This window comes from Notamacropus eugenii, chromosome 3 (assembly GCF_028372415.1).
Source record: "Notamacropus eugenii isolate mMacEug1 chromosome 3, mMacEug1.pri_v2, whole genome shotgun sequence".
In the NCBI taxonomy this organism is placed as follows: Eukaryota; Metazoa; Chordata; class Mammalia; order Diprotodontia; family Macropodidae; genus Notamacropus; species Notamacropus eugenii.
The window spans coordinates 211502352-211521364 of NC_092874.1; the positions used below are offsets into that span (position 1 = coordinate 211502352).

Below are 19013 nucleotides of genomic sequence, written 5' to 3' on the forward strand. Positions count from 1 at the left end.
GAGTTCTCTAAATCCATCAGGATTATGTGTGTTTTTCTTTAGAGGCTTCATTATAGCTAGTTTTATTTAATTTTCTGAAGTTGAATTAAGAGGTCTATTTGGTCACCTTCTTTAGAATTTTGTAGATATGATAATATTTTCTATCTTCTTTATTAGCTTGGTTAAAGCTATCTCAGTTCTATAAATTTTTTTAAGTTTTTATTTGTGCTCCTTGAACTGATTACATTTTCACTATTATAGTTTGCAATTTTGCTGTTTAGTAATTTTCAGTCATGTCCAACTCTTTGCGACCTCGTTTGAATTTGTTTTTTGGCAATTATACTGGAGTGGTTTGCCATTTCCTTCTCGAGTTTATTTTATGGATGAGGAAACAGAGACAAACAGGGTTAAATAATTTGACCAGGGTCACACAGCTATTAAATGTCTGAGACCAAATTTGAAGGCAGAAAGATGAGTGGGATGGGAATGGGTGAATTTAATTCAGATAATCATGGCAAATACTATTGTCAGCAAGAATCCCTCAGAAGAAATGGAGTAGCCCTCGTAGTCAATAAAAGGCTGATAAAAGCAGTACTGGGGGATAAGCTTACAAATAACAAAATATCTCTTTAAATCCAAAACAAATCATTCAACATCATAGTAATACAAATTTGTACTCTAACCATTGATAACAAAGAGGCCAAAATTGATCATATATAGGAAGAACTATAATATCTTTTAGAAATAATATCAACAATATGTCATTTTCATCATAGGAGATTAGAATGCTAAAAATAGGAAATCAAAAGATAGTTGGAATAAGAGGCAAGTTTGGCCTTGGAGTACAAAATGAAGCAGAGCAGAATCTAATAGTATTTTGTCAAGATATCTCAACGGTCACAGCAAACACTTATTTTTGAATAAGTCAAAAGGTAAATCCATACATGGACATCAATCAGATTGATTATATACTGTGCTCTATGAGCAAAGCAGAACTGAAACAGCTCAAAGGAAATGCGGGATGTGCAAATTTAGAGTATCCACCCCAAAGGTTCACATAAACTATATGTGCTCAGTCTGTGGTAGAGCATTCCAAGCTGATATTGGTCTGATCATCTAGTCGGACACACTGACACTTGACTTTATCCTAGTGATGTCATTTTAGTCCTCTTCAAGAATGGGGCACAGCCCCCTATACTTTGCAATCAAAGGTGGAGAAGGTCCACATAGTCAGTTAAAACAAGACCTGCAGCTGACTGTAGCTCAGATTATGAGTTTCTTAATTGCAAAATTTTAATTTAAATTGAAGAAAGTAGGGAAAGTGACTAGAACATATAAGCATGACCTAAATAATGTTCCTTATGAATATGAAGTGGAGGTGATGAATGTTTTAAAGGGATAAGATATGGTAGATAGAGTGAAGAACTATAGGAGGCAGCAACAAAAAACATGCCAAAGAAAAAGAAGAGCAAGAAAGAAAACTGACTGTCTGATGAGGCTTTAAATAGCTGAGAAAAGAGGAAAGTGAAAGGTAAAGGAGAAAGGGAAAGATATACCCAACTGAAGGTAGAATTCCAGAGAACAGGTAGGAGAAAGTTTTCTTAAAAGAGCAATGCAAAGGAATAGAAAAAAATAATAGAAAGGGATCTCTTCAAGAAAATTAGATATATTAAGGGAACATTTCATGTAAAAGTGGGAATGGTAAAAGACAAAATGGTCGAGACTTAGAAGCAGAAGAGATTAAGCAGAGGTGGCAAGAATGTACAGAACTATACAAGAAAGATCTTAACATCACTAATAACCACAGTGGTGTGCTTACTGATACAGCACCATAAGTCTTGGAGAATAAAGTCAAGTGGATCTTAGGAAGCATTGCTAACAATAAAGCTCATTGGGGTGATGGAATTCCAGCTGATCTATTTTATATCCTAAAAGATGATCCTGTTAAAGTGCTGTTCTCAATATGGCAGCATATTTAGAAAATTAACCAGTGACCACTGGACCTGAAAAGATTAGTGTACATCCCAATCATAAAGAAAGACAATGCCAAAGAATGTTCAGATATTGAACAATTGTACTCATTTCACATGCCAGGAAAGTTATGCTTAAAATTCTTCAAGTGAGGTTTCAGCAATATGTGGAATAAGAATTGACAGAAGGGCAGACTAATTTTTGAAGTGGTAGAGGAACTAGAGACCAAATTTCCAATATTTGATGGATTATGGAGAAAAAAGGGCATTCCAGAAAAACAAAAAAAAAATCTACTTCTGCTTCATTGACTACACTAAAGTCTTAACTATGTGGATCACAACAAAATTTGGCAAGTCCTCAAAGAGATGGAAATACCAGATTACCTCATTTGGCTCCTGAGGAACCTGTACATCAGCTAAGAAGAAACAGTTACAGCCAAATATGGAAAAACTGATTCGTTATAAGATTGGGAAAGGAGTACAACAAGGCTGTATGTTGTGACCTTATTTAAGTTATTAGACTGGATGAATCAAAAGCCAGAATGAAAGTTACTGGGAGAAATAACAGCAATATCTGCCATGCAGGCAATAGCACTCTTCTGTCAGAAAGAGGAAAAATTCCTTGATGAGTTGAAAGAGGAGAGTACAAAATCTGGTTTGAAGCTTAATGTTCTTAATATCTAAATAAATAATAATTAATAAAGATCTTAATATCTTTCCTAATATAATTTCCTAATAAATAGAGGGAGAAGAAAAGGAAGCAGGGTCAGATTTTATATTCTTGGGCTCAAAGATCACTATAGACAGAAACTATAGCCATGAGATTACAAGATGTTTGCTACTTGGAAGGAAAGCTATGGCAAATCTAGGGAGCATACTCTGATTTTTAGCAGAAAAAGGTTCATACAGTCAAAGCCATGGTTTTCTAGTACTAATGGATGGCTGTGAGAATTGAATTATAAGAAAAACTCAGTGCTGCAGAATCCATACTTTTGAATTTTAGTGCTGGAGAAGACTTTTGTGTGTCCCTTTATGATGGTAATTTAAATGAGAAGATCTTCCCAATCATTAAAAAGCCCGTGTTACCTGCCTAGGTCACATGGAAGCCTGAGTCACATAAGTCTTAGTCACAATGGAGCCTGTGATGGGAGGAGTTTGCTGAATGGCTGAAACAGGAAGGATGGAACAGTAAGAGGCAGAGCTAGAGCAGAGCTGAGAGGAAATTGGTCAGAGTCTAGTCAGAGTTAGGAAGGATGCAGGCAAGCAGGCAGCTAGCTACTGTGAGTGAAAGAGCTTTTTTGTGATTTTGTTTAAGGTAGCCTGCTTGTGATTTGTTTAATGGAGCTAGAATATGGGAACCCCAACAGGAGAAAAGCTTGAGGATGGTGTTGTTCTCTGCGTTGTTATTCTGTATAGATTTTTGTTGCTATGATGGATTTCGCTTTCTGGTGTCTGAATAAATATTTTGGTTCTGTCTTTCATGTGGAGAGTCTATTGTATTTCACAATTCAGAATTGTGCTGGGATATTCATGGCTACTATAGGCACTGTGAATATCTCATTGGCACTATGTCTTTGGACAGCAAGGAAATCAAATCAGTCAGTGCTCATTGAAAGGACAAATACCAGAGCTTAGATATTTTAGTCACATAATGAGAAGACAGGATTCATTGTAAAAGACTCTGATGTTGGGAATGATTGAAAGTTAAGGGGAAAGGAAACGGCAGAGGATGAGATGGATAGATAGTATTATGGAGCAACAATATTTGAGCTTGGGCAGACTTCAAGCAATAGTGGAGGCTAGAAGGACTTGCCATGTTGTGGTACATTGGGTCGTGAAGGGACAGACTTAACTGAACAACTTAGCAACAACTATGAAAATGGGAATAACAATAGCATCTATTTTGCAGGGCTTTTCTGAGGACCAAATGGGATATTTGTTAAAAGCTCTTAGCACAGTGCCTGGCACATAGTAGGTATTATATAAATACTTATTCCCTTCCCTTCATCATTGATTAATTGATTAATTAACATATTACTGATTGTTTTGTATAAAAGATTATGCCAATGATAAAAATCACATGCATAAGATTGACACCATGAAGCTTTTGGAAAATCAAATGACCCATTTAATACTGCATGTGATTTTAAAAAAATTAGACTGTTTAGTAAAATTGTAAGCTGCGTTTTAAAAAAATGTTAATCACTCATTTCTGTATAAATGTTTTTTTCCACTCACATATTTTTATCATTTGATAAAAGCCTTCAAAGTAAATTAGAAGCATGAACTACTGAATGAAGATCCTCAGATTCAGGGTCTGGCAAATAATAAACAGTAGCAATTACAGATGCACAAGGTATGCAGTACAAATAGCAGAGCAGAGATCAACGATATATAATAGAAAGAATTCTGTATGTAAATCATGAGAGCTGAGATCTAATTCATTTCACTCTTAACTTACCATATGATTTTATATAAATCATCCAACTTCTCTTTCATCCTATTTACCTTTGACTAAACAATGGACATAATGATGATGACCACTACTTACTTAATAGGATTTTGATAGGACAAAATATGGTGAGAATTTAAGGTGGCTTTTATTATCATTATACATTTCAGAATGATTGAAGTAGACTTGCAATTGTTTGAGAACATATATTTTTTTCTTTTTGAGATTTTGTTTGTGACTTTGATTTATTCTCTTTTTTATTCTGGGGGATGAATATTTCTTGACTATGGAAAGGAGAAGCAGCTAGGTGGTTCAGTGGATGAGACCTGCAGTCAGGAAGACTTGAGTTCAAATCTGACCTCAGATACTTACTGTGTGTCACTTAGCCATGTGTCACTTAAGTCATGTACCTCTGTTTACCTTAATCCATTGGAGAAAGAACTGGAAGAGCACTTCGGTATCTTTGCCAAGAAAACTCCATAGAGAGAAATGGTGTGCTGTGGTCTATGGGTTCATGAAGACTCAGACACGACTGAACCACTGAACAACATAAAGAGGATTTTACAGTGATTCAAAAACTCCTTTTCACTAAAGTTTTACACTTAGGAAAAAAAAGGAGGAGTTGAATAGTTGAAGTAACTGCCTCTTAGTATATGTTAGTTTTGCTTATATGTATGTGGGGCTTTTCTTATACTCAAATAGGCCCACATGGAGAATTTTATTCATGGATAAGGGAGAGCCAAGACCAATCCTCCCTCCTTTGTATCTCCCAACTTCCCAGTGTAGCTCTTTTACCTTACCCAGGTGCTTCATCATTGATCTCAGTGTTCTAAGGCTGTGTGAATATTAGACAAAATTTTGTGTCTCCTTTTTAAAACTTTCTTGACCAAGAGATTATGCTTCTAGGTATTATCATCACTCACATCAAGATAAGGGGAAGGAAATATGTATTGAAATGCATGAATTTTATTCAACAAATAAAAGGATAATTTTATCTTTATATTTCATCAGCATTGAGCATATGCTGTTTTTTAAAAATCAGAAACACCAAGGGGAGAGAGGGAATGATTTAGTTATCTTGAATTTTGTTTAATGCAAGCTTTCTAGCTAAAGGAATCAATGTACAAAGTAAAACTGTTTTAAATCCAGTTTTTGAATCAAGAACATCAAGGTAGATGTCAGGAACGCATGCCTATTATAAATGAGGACTGCAGAATCCTTTAAATGAGTTAAACTGTTTTGTCTTAGAGATGTTCAAGTACACTTAGTTGCTCTTGAAAACGAGATATATAGTGTAATGGACTAGCTTTTTAATTAGATATTTTAATGTTTTTTGTTCTTTGACTCTTCTTATCTAATTAAAAGTATTTGTTTATACAATCATTATTCTATTGTGCATAAATAATTAGTCAGCAAAATTTTAATAGAACTTGTTGGGTGCTAATATAAAGACAAATTCTAGCCTATACTTAGTATTTTTTTGTTTTAATTTTAGATACTTCAAGGAGTGTAAAAGCATCCATTGCTACCGCTGAACAATTTCTTCAGAAGTTACGAAATGAGCATGAGTTCACTATTTTAGTGTCCTTAAAACAAATCCAATTAAATTCAGGTGTTATCCTATCTATTCATCACTTAGATAAAAGGTAAGTGTGGCTGTCTCTTTTTTCCATAAATAGAAATAAACTAAAGTAAGATACAATATATTGAAGGTTATTGAATGGTAACCCACATACTTAATAACATAAAAATAACGATTTGTCTTAAAGTGGAAAAGCTGTCATTTTTTCTGTACTTCATTTTTTTAAGAAAAACTTTTTATTTTTAGTTGTAAGTTCTCTCCATCCTTCTCACTCCACTCCCACCTACTGAGAAGACAAGAAATATAATACCCAATATACACATGAAGCCACACAAAACATATTTCTATATATTTTTTTATTTCTATATTGGCTATGTTGCAAAAGAAAAAATAAGAAAACTCAAGAAACTGAAATAAAACGTGTTTTGATCTGCACTCATAGTTCGTCAGTTCTCTCTCAAGATGTGGATAGTATTTTTCATCCTGAGTCCTTTGTAATTGTCATGGATACATTAGAGCTGTCTTTCACACTTGATTGTCTTTACAATACTGTACATGATATATTCCTAGTTCTGTTCACTTCATTTTGTATCAGTTCATACAAGTCTTCCCTGGATTTTCTGAAACCAACTACTCCACAATTTCGTATGGTACAATACTTTAAATCAGAAATATATACCACAACTTGTACAACCATTGTCCAAATAATGGGCATCCCCTCAGTTTCCAATTTTTTACCACAAGAAAAAGAGCAGTTAAGAGCATTTTTTTGTAATATGGGTCCTTTTATTCTCTTTGATCTCATTGGTGGTAATTCACAGTTATTTAATTTTCATTTCTTTAATTATTAATGATTTAAAGTATTTTTTTCATATGTCTACTGATAACTTAGAGACAATGAGTTGGCTCAATGTATAGAGCATTAGGCTTGGAATCAGGAAGACCTGAGTTCAAACCTGGCCTCAGACATTTACTGACTGTGTGCCCCTGGGCAAGTCATTTAAACTCTATTTGCCTTAATCTACTGGAGAAGGAAATGGCAAACCACTCTGAGAAAAACCCAGGGGAGTAGTGATGTGCCATGAGGTCATGAAGAGTTGGATACAACTGAATGACTGAACAGCAACTGATAGCTTCTTCTGAAAACTGTCTGTTTATATGTCCTGTAGTGATTTATTAATTGAGGAATGGCTCTTAATTTTATAAATTTCATGCAGTTCCCTATACATTTGAGAAATGAAACTTTTGTGAGAGAAACCTACTGTAAAATCACCCCCCCCCCAAACAGGTTCTTGTTTTTCTTCTAATTTTGACTGAATTGATTTTGTTTCACTGAATTTGATTTTGTTGTACAAAACTTTTTAAATTTCATGTAATCAAATTTATCCATTTTACTTCCCATGATTCTAATGATGATTTCTTTTTTGTTTATGAACTCTGCTTTTATCCATAGATCTGACTAATTTGATTATGTTATCACCCTTTGTGTGATACGTTATCAGATTATTACAATTCTCTTTAATGAAATTTTGATTGCTTCTATGATATGTTCTTTAACTCACTCGTTCTTTAAGATTAGGTTTTTAAATTTCCACTTTTTAATCTGTTTCCTTTGTCCCTATTAAAATATTTTTATAGAATTATGATTTGAAAAGAATATTTTCAATATTTCTGCTTTTACCTGTAAATTATGTAGTAATATATGGTCATTTTTTTTAAAGGTACCATAACCACTGAGAAAAAGGTGTATTTCTTTCTATTTCCATTCAATTTTTTCCAGTTATCTATCATATCTAGTTAATTTTATTCAGTTCCTTAACTTCTTTCTTATTTATTTTTTGGTTAAATTTATTTATTTCTGAGAAGGGAAGATAAAAGTTTGCTACCATTATAGTACTACTACTTATCTCTACCTATAATTAATTTAACTTTTTCTTTTCAAATTTTAGATTTTATAGCATTGGGTACATATAGATTCAGTACTGATATTGTTTCATTGTCTGTGGTACCTTTTATCAAAATGTAGTTACCCCATTTATGTCTTTTAATTAGATCTATTTTAGCCATAATTTTGTTTGAGATAATAATTGCTACCCCTGTCCTTTTTACATTAGCTGAAGCTTAGTAAATTCTGCTCTAACCCTCTATTTTAACTGTGTGTATCTCTCTTTCTTAAACATGTTTCTTATAAATAACATATTATTGGATTCTGATTTTTAATCTATTCTGCTGTTTCCATTTTATGGGTGAGTTCATCCCATTCACATTCAAAGTTATAATTACTATTTGTGAATTTCCTTCCATCTTATTTTTACTCAATATTCTCCTTCTCAGCCTCTCTTTTTAATCTATCCCTGTTACCTTATATTCTCACCTTACTTTCTTATTCCATATTTTATTCAGTCCTCTGTCCTCCAAAAGTCCCTCTCTTATTTTCTTCCTCAGCTCTCCTAATTTTAATTGATGTACCCTTCTAAAAGTCCCTCTGCTTGTCCCCCAGTTTTCTCACCTCTCTAGAAGTTCAGAAGACTTCTAAACTGCTTCAGATGTATATGTTGTTTCTTCTTCAACTCAGATGAGAGTAAGATTTTGTCACTACCAGTCCTCTACTCCCACCTTCTTCCTCTGTATTAGTTCTTCCTTTTATGCACAATTTTATGAGATAATTGTTCCCCTTTACCTTTTTTCTACACAATTTTGTTTTTTTAAAATCTCCTCATTATATACAACTAAGCCTCAACCTTTTTTTCAAACTACTTTCATGGTTTGACAGTTTTAAGAATACTGGTGACATTTTCATATGTAATAAATAGTTTAACTTTAATTAGTGCCATATTATTAGTCTTTAATGTTTTCCTTATATTTCTTCTGGATCTTTTATATCAAATTTTACATTAACTTCTGGTCTTTTTGTTACAAATACCTGAAAGTCCTTTAGTTCATCAAGTGTCCATTTTTTTTCCATTTAGGTTTATACTCAAATTAAAAATTCCCTATTAAACATTAAGTTGGAAATTCTAAAAGTTAAAGATGAGAGTAATAAAATTAAAAAAATACATTGAGTTAATAAATAAAATTAGATGTTGGATTTATGAAGAAAAAACAAAAAAAGATAAACAATAGGCTAATTTGATTTTTAAAAAGAGAAGAAAACCAAATCACTAGTATAAAAAATGAAAAGGGTCAATATGCCACTATTAAAGATAAAATTAAAGCAATTATAAGGAATTATTTTTCCCTATTGTGTGTCAATAAATTTAACAACTTAAGTGAAATGGAAAAATATTTAAAAGAACATAAATTGCCTCAATTATCAGAAAAGGAAATCAAATATCTAAATATACCTATTTTAGAAAAAGAAATGAACAGGTCATAAATGAGCTTCCTAAGAAAAAAGCACCAGGATCAGATGGATTTACAAGTTAATTCTACCAAACATCTAAAGATCAGCTAATTCCAATACTGAATAAATTATTTGGAATAATAGATATAGAAGGCATCCTACCAAACTCCTTTTCTGAAACAAATATGATACTGATCCTTAAACTAGGAAGATTAGAAACAGAAAAACAAAATTATAGATCAATTTTATTAATTAATACAGATGCAAAATTCTAAATAAAGTGCTAACTAAAAGATCACAACAATATATTACAAAGTTTATACATGATCAACAAATGAGATTTATGCCAGGAATATGGGGATGATTTAATATAAGTAAAACTATGAAAAAAGTATTACATCAATAATAAAAGTAACAAAATCATGTGATTATATCAAGAGATTCATAAAAGACTTTTGATAAATGTTCAACACTCATTTCTATTAAAAACATTGAAAATATTAGTATAAATGGATTTTTCATTATGTTGATAAAAAGCATTTATCTAAACATCAACAGGCATTATTTGTAATGATGATAATCTTGTGAAACATTGATGCCCATTGTCATCAATATTATTCCATATTGCATTGGAAATCATAGCAATCATAATAGAAGTAAAATAAAGAGAAAGAACCAGAATAGGGAATGAGGTGATAAAAGTTTTTTTGTTTTTTGCAGATAATATGATGACATACTTGGAAAATCCTGAGGACAACTAAAAAGTTGAAACAATAATTTTAGCAAAGTAGCAGGATATAAAATAAATTGACATAAATCTTCAGCATTCCTATATATCCTTAACAAAACTCTGCAAGAAGAGATAATAAAAGATACCTCATTTAAAATAACTCTAAACAGTATGAAATAACAGAGTACACCTACTAAAACAAAAACAGGAACTATGTAAACAAAATTGTAAAAACCTTTTATACAAATAAAATTAGATTTAAATAATAAGAGAAACATTCATTTTTCATGGGTAGGCAAGGACAATATAATAAAAATGACAATTTCCCCTAAACTAATTTGTATATTCAATGGCATCCCAATTAAATTACCAAAAAATAATTTCAATGAATTAAAAAAAAATTCATTTAGAAAAAATAAAAAGTCAAGATTACCAAAGGAAATAATGCAAAAGTACCAGGTCTTAAACTATAAGGCAATATTTATCAAAACTATCTAGTACTGACTAAGAAATAGAAAGATAGATGAATGGAATAGAGTATACATAAAATTTAAAACAGCAGATCAACATAATGCCCTTAAAATAAAACTTAATGGAGATAAGAATTCATTACTTGGTTAAAAAAAATTGTTGGGAAAACTAGAAATCAGTATGGTAAGAACTGGGTGTAGATCACTACCTCACATCATTTACCAAGATAAGGTAAAAATGGATATATGAGCTTGATAAAAAGAGAAATATGTCAAGAAAATTAGAAACACATGGAACATATTACTTATCAGACTTATGAATGATAATCCATAAGTGATAATCTATAAATACACAAGGAAAGAAAGCAAAATTAGGCATAAAATGGATTATTTTGATTACATTAATACAATTGGTACAAATAAAACGAATGTAGCAAAGATCAGAAGGAAAGCAGAAAATTGGTGTGGGGGGAGAGATTTTATAGACAGTTTGTCAAGTAGAGTCTAATATCTCAAATATATAAAGAACTTTGTCCAGTCTTAGGGAATACAAGGCATTCCTCAAATGTCGTTGTTTGTCCTTTGTTCTTGAAGAGGTCTATGACATAAGGAAGGTAATGCCATGATTTATAAGTGAATCAGACCTAAGTGAGGGGGGATTATACAAAGTCACCAGACTCACTTTCTCCTCTGGAGCCATTTAGATGACTTGAAATGGCCCCCATTTCCCCAACCAATAAATGGTCAAAGGATATATACAGGCAATTTTCCAATGAATAAATTAAAACAATTTGTAATCATATGAAAAATGCTCTAATTCATTATTGGTTAGAGAAATGCAAATTAAAACAATCTTGAGATATCATTTTATACCTTTCAGACTGACTAAAATGATTGAAGTGGTAAGTGACATATATTGGAGAGGATATGAAAAATTGGGACACATTGATTGTTAGTAGAATTGTAAACTGATCCAACCATTTTGGAGAACAAAGAGTTTTTAAACTAACTATATATTATACCGTTTGACCCTGCAATACCATTACTTGGTCTATTTCCAAAGATGATTAGGGGAAAAAAGTATTCACCTTGAGTGAAAAAGTTATTTTGACTACTATAAATACCCAAATTCACTATAAAGAATCTATCTGCATCCAGAGAAAGAATTGATAAAAGAAGTATGTATAGAATAATTTTACATGTGTGTGTGTGTGTGTGTGTGTGTGTCTGTCTGTCTGTCTGTCCATCTATCTAATGGTAGCTCTCTCTCAGAGGTGGGTCGGAATAAAAAAAGCAAAAAGAAATTTTCATGATAATTTTGTTATATTTCTGAAAGGAATAGCAAGTTGTTTGTAATAGATTTGAATTATTATGTGTGGTCATCTTTTTTTATTGTATTGTGTTACAGAAATGTTTGTTTTATTCCATAATTTAAAAATACAATGCAGTTAAATATGATCTCTTCTTAATCTGTATTCTAGGTCAGTTGTTTTTTCTATGAGATATTTTACAATTTTTTTTCTATTTTGCCTTTGGTTTCTTGATATCTCATGGAGTTATTAGCTTCTACCTGACTAATTCTAAGTTTTAGGAGTTGTTTTGTTCAGTAAGTTTTTATACCTCTACTATTACCCTATTAGTTCTCTTTTCCTAATTTTCAGGCATTTTTGTCATTTCTTTTCCCAAGTTTTCCTCACCGACACATTTGATTTTTTAAATAATTTACATACACACACACACGCACACGCACACACACACATATCATTCTTCAGCTTTTATAAGAAGTCTTGTTGGGTTTATATCCAATATGCATTTCTCTCTGAGGCTTTGCTTGAAGGTGTTTGTCTTCTCTTTGAGTTTGTCTTGAGCTTTCCCTTCTCCAACGGAGCTTTTTATGGTCAGTTCCTTTCTTATTGTTTGTTCATACTTTCCAGCTTATTGTTTTACTTTGGACTTTATATTACAGTTAAGCTCTACTCACTTCTGAGGGTAGAGGGATGATGGCTAACCTGAGATTTTGTGGCTATATTAGGGAGCTGTAGATTTTTAGTGCTTCAAAGGTGGTGTGATCCAAGGGGAGTTATCTTCATTGTCCTTCTGGTCTGTACTATTGTCCTTACCCTGGTAGGGCTTCTGTTAACTCATGACAAAAGGCTTTACATGCTTCTTTCTGTCCTGTAACTTTGATCCAGAAATGGGTAATGGGTATAGGAGCTTCGAAATAGTGCCTAATCCTGCTCTTAATGTTAGCACAGGGATCTCTGTAATATCTTTCTGATCTGCAGCTTAGTACCCTTACAAATCTTAGTGCTGCCACTGTTACTGCTACTGTGGCTGATGCTGCTGACCCTTTCAGGTCCTATAACTGGTAGTGCTTCCTCCATGCTCATTTATGTCTGACTTCCACCCCAGTGTCCATAGGCAGATGTTTTTTTCAGTATTCTCAAGCTATCCTGGGCTGGAAAAATCAGGTATAGTAACTCTTTTTGTTATCTTATTCAGAGTTTGATTTGAGGTGTTTTGTAAAAAGCTGTTTAGTGGGTTGAAAGAGCTCAGCAGAAATGCTTAATTCCTCCCACCAGGAGTCTAAGAGAACATGAAAAATCACAGCTTCCAGTGCAAATTCATTAACTTTTGAATCTACTTTATTACATTGACCACTGATTTTAAAGTTAGGTAGATTTCCTTGTTTGTGTATATACAACCACAAAAAATGTTTGCATGTATCATACTCGCCTCTCCTAATCCTGCAGACTACTTACTTCTGCCAAATCTCAGATGCATTGGTGAACCACATCCTCATATCAGTGGTTGCTACTCACTTCAGAGTTCTAAGGATAACTCTGAAGGATGCAGGTTTTTCTAACTGCTTCTCACAAACCCCCACCAGCATTATTCCCATTTCACTTTACTCCATAATCAGACAACAGGTGAAGTGGTGTTTTCAATTATGAATGCCATTCTTCCACATCTGGGAAGTACTCCCTCCACATCTTAAGCTCACTGAGTTCCTCTCTTTCAAGATGCAACTTAAGAAGGATCTTCTGCACAAAACCTTTCCTAATCCCTTCAATTACTAATTCCTTTCCTACCTAACTGTTCGTCATTTATTATGCTCATAGTTACTTTGTAATACATGTAACATATGTATATGTTGTCTCCCCAGATATAAACTCCTTAAGACTAGGGATCTTCTGTATCTTTTACCTCAAAACCTTGGACAGTGCCTAAGAACAGTGGGTGTTTAGCAAATGTTTCTTGATTGATTTGAGGTGTTTTTTTAAAAAAAGTTGTTTAGTGAATTGAATTAGCATAGTTCAGCAGAAATATTCAATCCCTTCACCAAGTTTCTAAGGGATTATAGAAAATCTTAGTTTACCTCTTAAATAAGAAGCCCAAGAGAAATATTTTCTAGCTTAATACAGAAATGTCTAGGATTTGGAGCCCAGTTAAATCTCTTTTCCTGATCCCATGACTGCTGTTTAGCAGACAAAAGTCCAATTTGTGATTTTCCATGTATCTAAGCAGACATTCTGAAGGGCTATGCCATTTATGACATCTTTTTTGTAGGAATTTATGTTCATTTTGGAACTCAAACAGACTTTTCATTTATCTTTTCTAAACTGAACATTTCTACCTCCTCTTTTACCCCCAATTGACATGAAGAGGTGGCTTTTCTCTTTGTCAACCCTTCTATGTGCACATTCCATCTCATCTTTTCTAGTAAGTTGCCCCCTCTATCATCCCTGGTCTCTCATTGCTTTTTGATTGCTTACTACATGCTTGCTGCTTCCCTTCTGCTTAAAACCAGAATAACCCCATTTTCAAATACCCCTCCCTTCTGTAGCTAGCATCTTATGATCATCTGTAATACATGTCTCCCTTTCCTTTCTTCTAACTTGTCTTAACTCTACAATCTGGCCTCTAACTTCATCATTCAGCCAAAATGTATCTCTCCAAAATTAATAATGATCTCTTAATTATAAAATAAAATCTAATGGCCTTTCTCAATCCTCCTCCTTCTCTGCAGCCTTTGACTCTTTTAATCTCTTTCTTCATCTTGGTAATCTTCTTTCTAGTTTTTCATGACATTGCTCTTTTCTAATTCTCATGATCACTAACTATAGGAGTTCCTGAATGCTCTGTCTTGGGCCTTCTTCTATTCTTCTTCTATACCATTTCACTTAGTGATCTCATCAGCTCCCATGGATTTAATTTTTATCTCTGCAGAAGATTCTCAATTCTTTTTGTTCAATCCTAACCATTCTCCCAACCTGCAGCCTCAGTTCTCCAAAATGCCTGTTAAATATCCTAAACTGTCTATCTTGCAGGTATCTTAAATTCAACATATCACAGACTGAACTTATCATTTCCCTTCTTCCTAACTTGCTTATTACTGTTGAGCATACTACTGTCTTCCCAGTCACTCTAAGAACCTGGATTTCATCCTTGAATGCTTACTCTCTTATTCTCCTCCTCCCCCACATCTAATCAAGTCCTATCATTTTTGCCTTTATAACATCTCTTCTCTTTTTTTTACAATACAACCATCCTACTACATGCCCTTATCATGTCATATCTGAACTATTGCAATAGCTTGCTGGTTGGTGTCCTTGCTTCAGATCTTTCCCTACTCTAAGCCAACCTCTAACCAGATATCAAATTGATCTTCCTAAAATGCAGATTTAACCAAATCAATACCTACTTCTACTTACCCCCATTCAGTAAGCTCCAGTGATTCCCTATCACCTCTAGGATTAAAAATAAAATAAAATCAGATAAAATCTTCTTTCAAAGAATTTTCAAAACTCTTTATAACTTTCCTCCTTACTATTCTTCTACTTTATTCTTTCCGTATCCTCTAGTATTCCATTAAATTCATATTCCAAACTGTGATCAGCCATTCCCCAATAGAAAGAGAATTAATCTTTTATTTTTGACTGCTACTGAAAGACTGTTATATTTTTCATATATTGAGATCTCCTTTTCCTTTCTTTGGTGTATTTGGTGTATAGGCCTAATTATGGCATATCTAAGTTAAATAGTATAAATAGTTTGGTTGCTTTCTGTGCATACTTCTAAACTGATTTCTAGAAAAGCTAGACCAGTTCACAGATCAACCAGCCATACACCAGCATACCTTATGTATGTGTAATCTGTTCCATTGATCAGTATCTTTACAAAAAACCCAATAGCAAATTACTTTAATACTTACTGAAAATTTGAGATTTGATACTGATAAATCTTTCTTACCACTTTTCCCTTTCAATTACTGTTGAGATTCTTGACCTTTTGTTTCTTTATATAAGTTGCATTATTATGTTTCTAGGTTCATAAGATATTATTTTGGGAATCATACTGCTAAGCCACCAAATAAATAAATGAATACTAGTGAGCAATTAATGTTTCTCCTACTATGTAGCTTTGCCTTTATTTCTGCAGATAGTCACTAAGTAAATATTTTTATATTTATTCATACTTATTTTATATTTCCTATAATTGTTTTGAGAGGAAATTTTTTTTCTATCTCATTCTGCTGAGTTTTCTTTGGGACTTAAGCTTCTCTAAGGGATAATATTGTTTTCTCTATACCTATATATGTTCCTTCAATTTATTTTTTAAAATCTTATTGCCATAGTTAGTATTTCTAGCACTATGTTACATAATAGTGCTAATCTTATTGGAAAGTCCTCTAAATTTTACCCATTACATATTTGACAAATTCTGTTTACTCTATTAAGGAAAAATTTATTTGTTCCTATGATTTCAAGAGTTTTTTATTTTAAAAAATGTTTTGTCAAAAGTCTATTCAGCATTTATTGATATAATTGTATTATTTAATTTATTATATTTTAGTCTTCCTTTATTGAACCAACTCTATATTTCTAGTGTAAACACAATATAGTTATAGTAATAAATCAAAGTTCCTTAACTCAATAAGAAAATAGGAATTATGAAATTAAAGAAAAGTTAATACAATTAAAACAAAAGATTATCAAGTTGATTAATAAAATTAATCTGCTTTTAAAAACAAATAACTAATTTGATTATTTAAAAGATGGAAGAAAACCAATTGTTCATATGAAAAATAAAAATAAAAAAGAACTTACAATTAGAGAAATAAAGGGAATTGTCAGAAGCTCTTTCACAGAATTTTGGTGAACAAATATGACATTTAGAAAAAATAGATGAATACTTTGAAAAACATAAAATAACTAACAAAACAAGAAGAAGAGTATCTCCATTTCTAAGTCAACGTAGAAAATGAACAAAGCATAAATGAATTCCTAAAGAAGGCAAAAACATTATTATAAGCCTGGGGAACTAGGAGGGTGGTGGTATCTCAACAATAATAGAGAAGTTGGGAAGAAGGAAGAGGTGTGGGAAAAGATACTGAGGTAAGATTCAGACATGCTGAGTTTAAGATGTTTACAGGACATTTCATTTAATTTCCCCAGTAGGCATTTAGACATGTGAGAGTAAAGGACAACATAGTGGCTACAGTTGAACAAATGGATTTCAGAATAATCTGCATAATTAATTGAATCCATGAGAGCTCATGAGATTGCCAAGTGAAATACTATAGAGGGAGAAGAGGGCATGTCAGAGATCTGTTAGACAGCCACAATTACATGATGCACCCTGGATGAAGATCCAGCAAAGGAGACAGAGAAGATAGATGAAAGAACCACGAGAGAGTAGTTATCACAACATCTACTGGGAAGAGATAATCAATGAGGAAAAAGCGTTTGAAATACCAAAGGTTGGAAAGAGGTCAAGAAGGAAGAGGATTGAGAATAGGTCATTAGATTTGGCAATTAAAAGATTGTTGTAACTTTGAGAGAGAAGTTTTAGCTTAATGATCAAGTTGGAAGTCAGTGGGTGGATAGTTAAGAAGAGTCTGAGAGAAAGGTACCACTTTCTGAAAGAGTTTAGTCAGAAAGGGAAGCAGAGATATCAAATGATATAGATGAATGGACCAGCTAAAGTTATTTTGTCCAGCTCTCTAAAGTATCCATGAAGTAATTCAATGCTTATAGCAAGATGTTTGTAAAATCAATTTAGGCAATATTACAATATTTGTAATATTGGCATGGCCCAAAATGAGCCCTGAATAACCTTTCAAATATTTAAATTGTTTATTTCCTTATGAAGTATTTTATCATTGTTTCTATACAAATCTTGATTATGCCTTGGTTGGGTACCTCCAAGATATTTTATGTATTTTTAAATTATTTTAAACAGCATTTCCCTTTTATTATTCCCTCCCATATTTTGTTATATATAGAAAATCTGAGAGGTTTTGTGGATTTATTTTGTTTTTGGTTACTTAACTAATGTTCTTAATAGTTTCAATTAGCTTCTCTCCTGATTTCCTGGAGTTTTATAAGTAATTTTCTTCAAGAATTGGGTTAATTTTATCTCATTTTTGCCAGCCTTTTTGCCTTTAAGTTCTTTCTTTTGTCTTCTTATCATTACTAGCATTTCTAGAACTATCTCAAATAATAGCTGGGAATGCTTTATTCCTGGCTTCATTCCTATATTTACTAGGAAAGATTCTAGTGCATTTCCATTAGTGACAAGCTCCTAACTTAGGATTTGTACACATATGTCTGTTTCACAGGTTGCTTTGTTTTTGTTTTTAGCATGTAAAAATGTATACTTACTTTATCAAACACTTTTATGCATATTTACATGTAAACAAGTAGTTTGACTTTTTTTGATTACATATTATTGTTTTCCGAATGTTACATGATTCTTACCTTCGTGAGGGGAAAAAGAAATCCTAACTAGATCATAGAAAATAACTTTTTGATTAATTTTTTGATTATTTTGATTATTATTACATTGCTGTGGTCCTTTTGCCAATATTTTATCAAAATTTTTAAACTCAAAGTCATTAGTGATATTGTTATGGAATTATCTTCCCTCATCCTTTCCGAAAAACTACTATGCATGTGTTGATAAAGGCCGTTTGATGGAATATTTTATTTTGAAATTTTTAAGGCTTTTTCCTGTAATATAAGTTTAATGCAGGCTTCCCAGCTCTACTGGCAGATCATGTCCCCAGAGGATGAATCTACACCTCTTCTCAGAATTTTTTTTTTTTGTGTGTGTGTCTACTGTTACCCAAATATTCACACCGAATATCTGTGCCCAATCTGTGGTAGAATCCAGAGCTCGTATTGGTCTGATCAGTTAGAGTGGGACACACAGAAACTTCACTTTATCATGGTGATGTCATTTGGGTCCTCTTTGAGAATGAAGGACAACAATCAACCAAATGTTATGATTATCAGTTGATATCAATCACCCAAACAGAATTAGACTTTAAATAGTTTATTTGTAAGGTAGTACAGTAAAAATGGTTGTAAAAAAGATTCACTCCTTCCCACTAATAACCTGTCTCCTGCCATAGTCTGGGATAAAAGTATGTACAGAGTGTGGGATAAAGTGGGATTGAGTTTAATGAATTTACACAATAAA

General features: G+C 32.6%; 1 protein-coding gene across 2 annotated transcripts in view; it reads left to right on the top strand.

Annotated features, from left to right (window-relative positions):
* Positions 1–19013, top strand: part of NELL2 (neural EGFL like 2) — a 139256-nt gene that overhangs the window by 10513 nt on the left and 109730 nt on the right. For both annotated transcript variants that reach the window (XM_072654267.1, XM_072654268.1), the window contains exon 3: positions 5897–6047. In XM_072654267.1, the coding sequence (XP_072510368.1) occupies positions 5897–6047 (151 nt within the window). The remainder of the gene's footprint in view (positions 1–5896; positions 6048–19013) is intronic.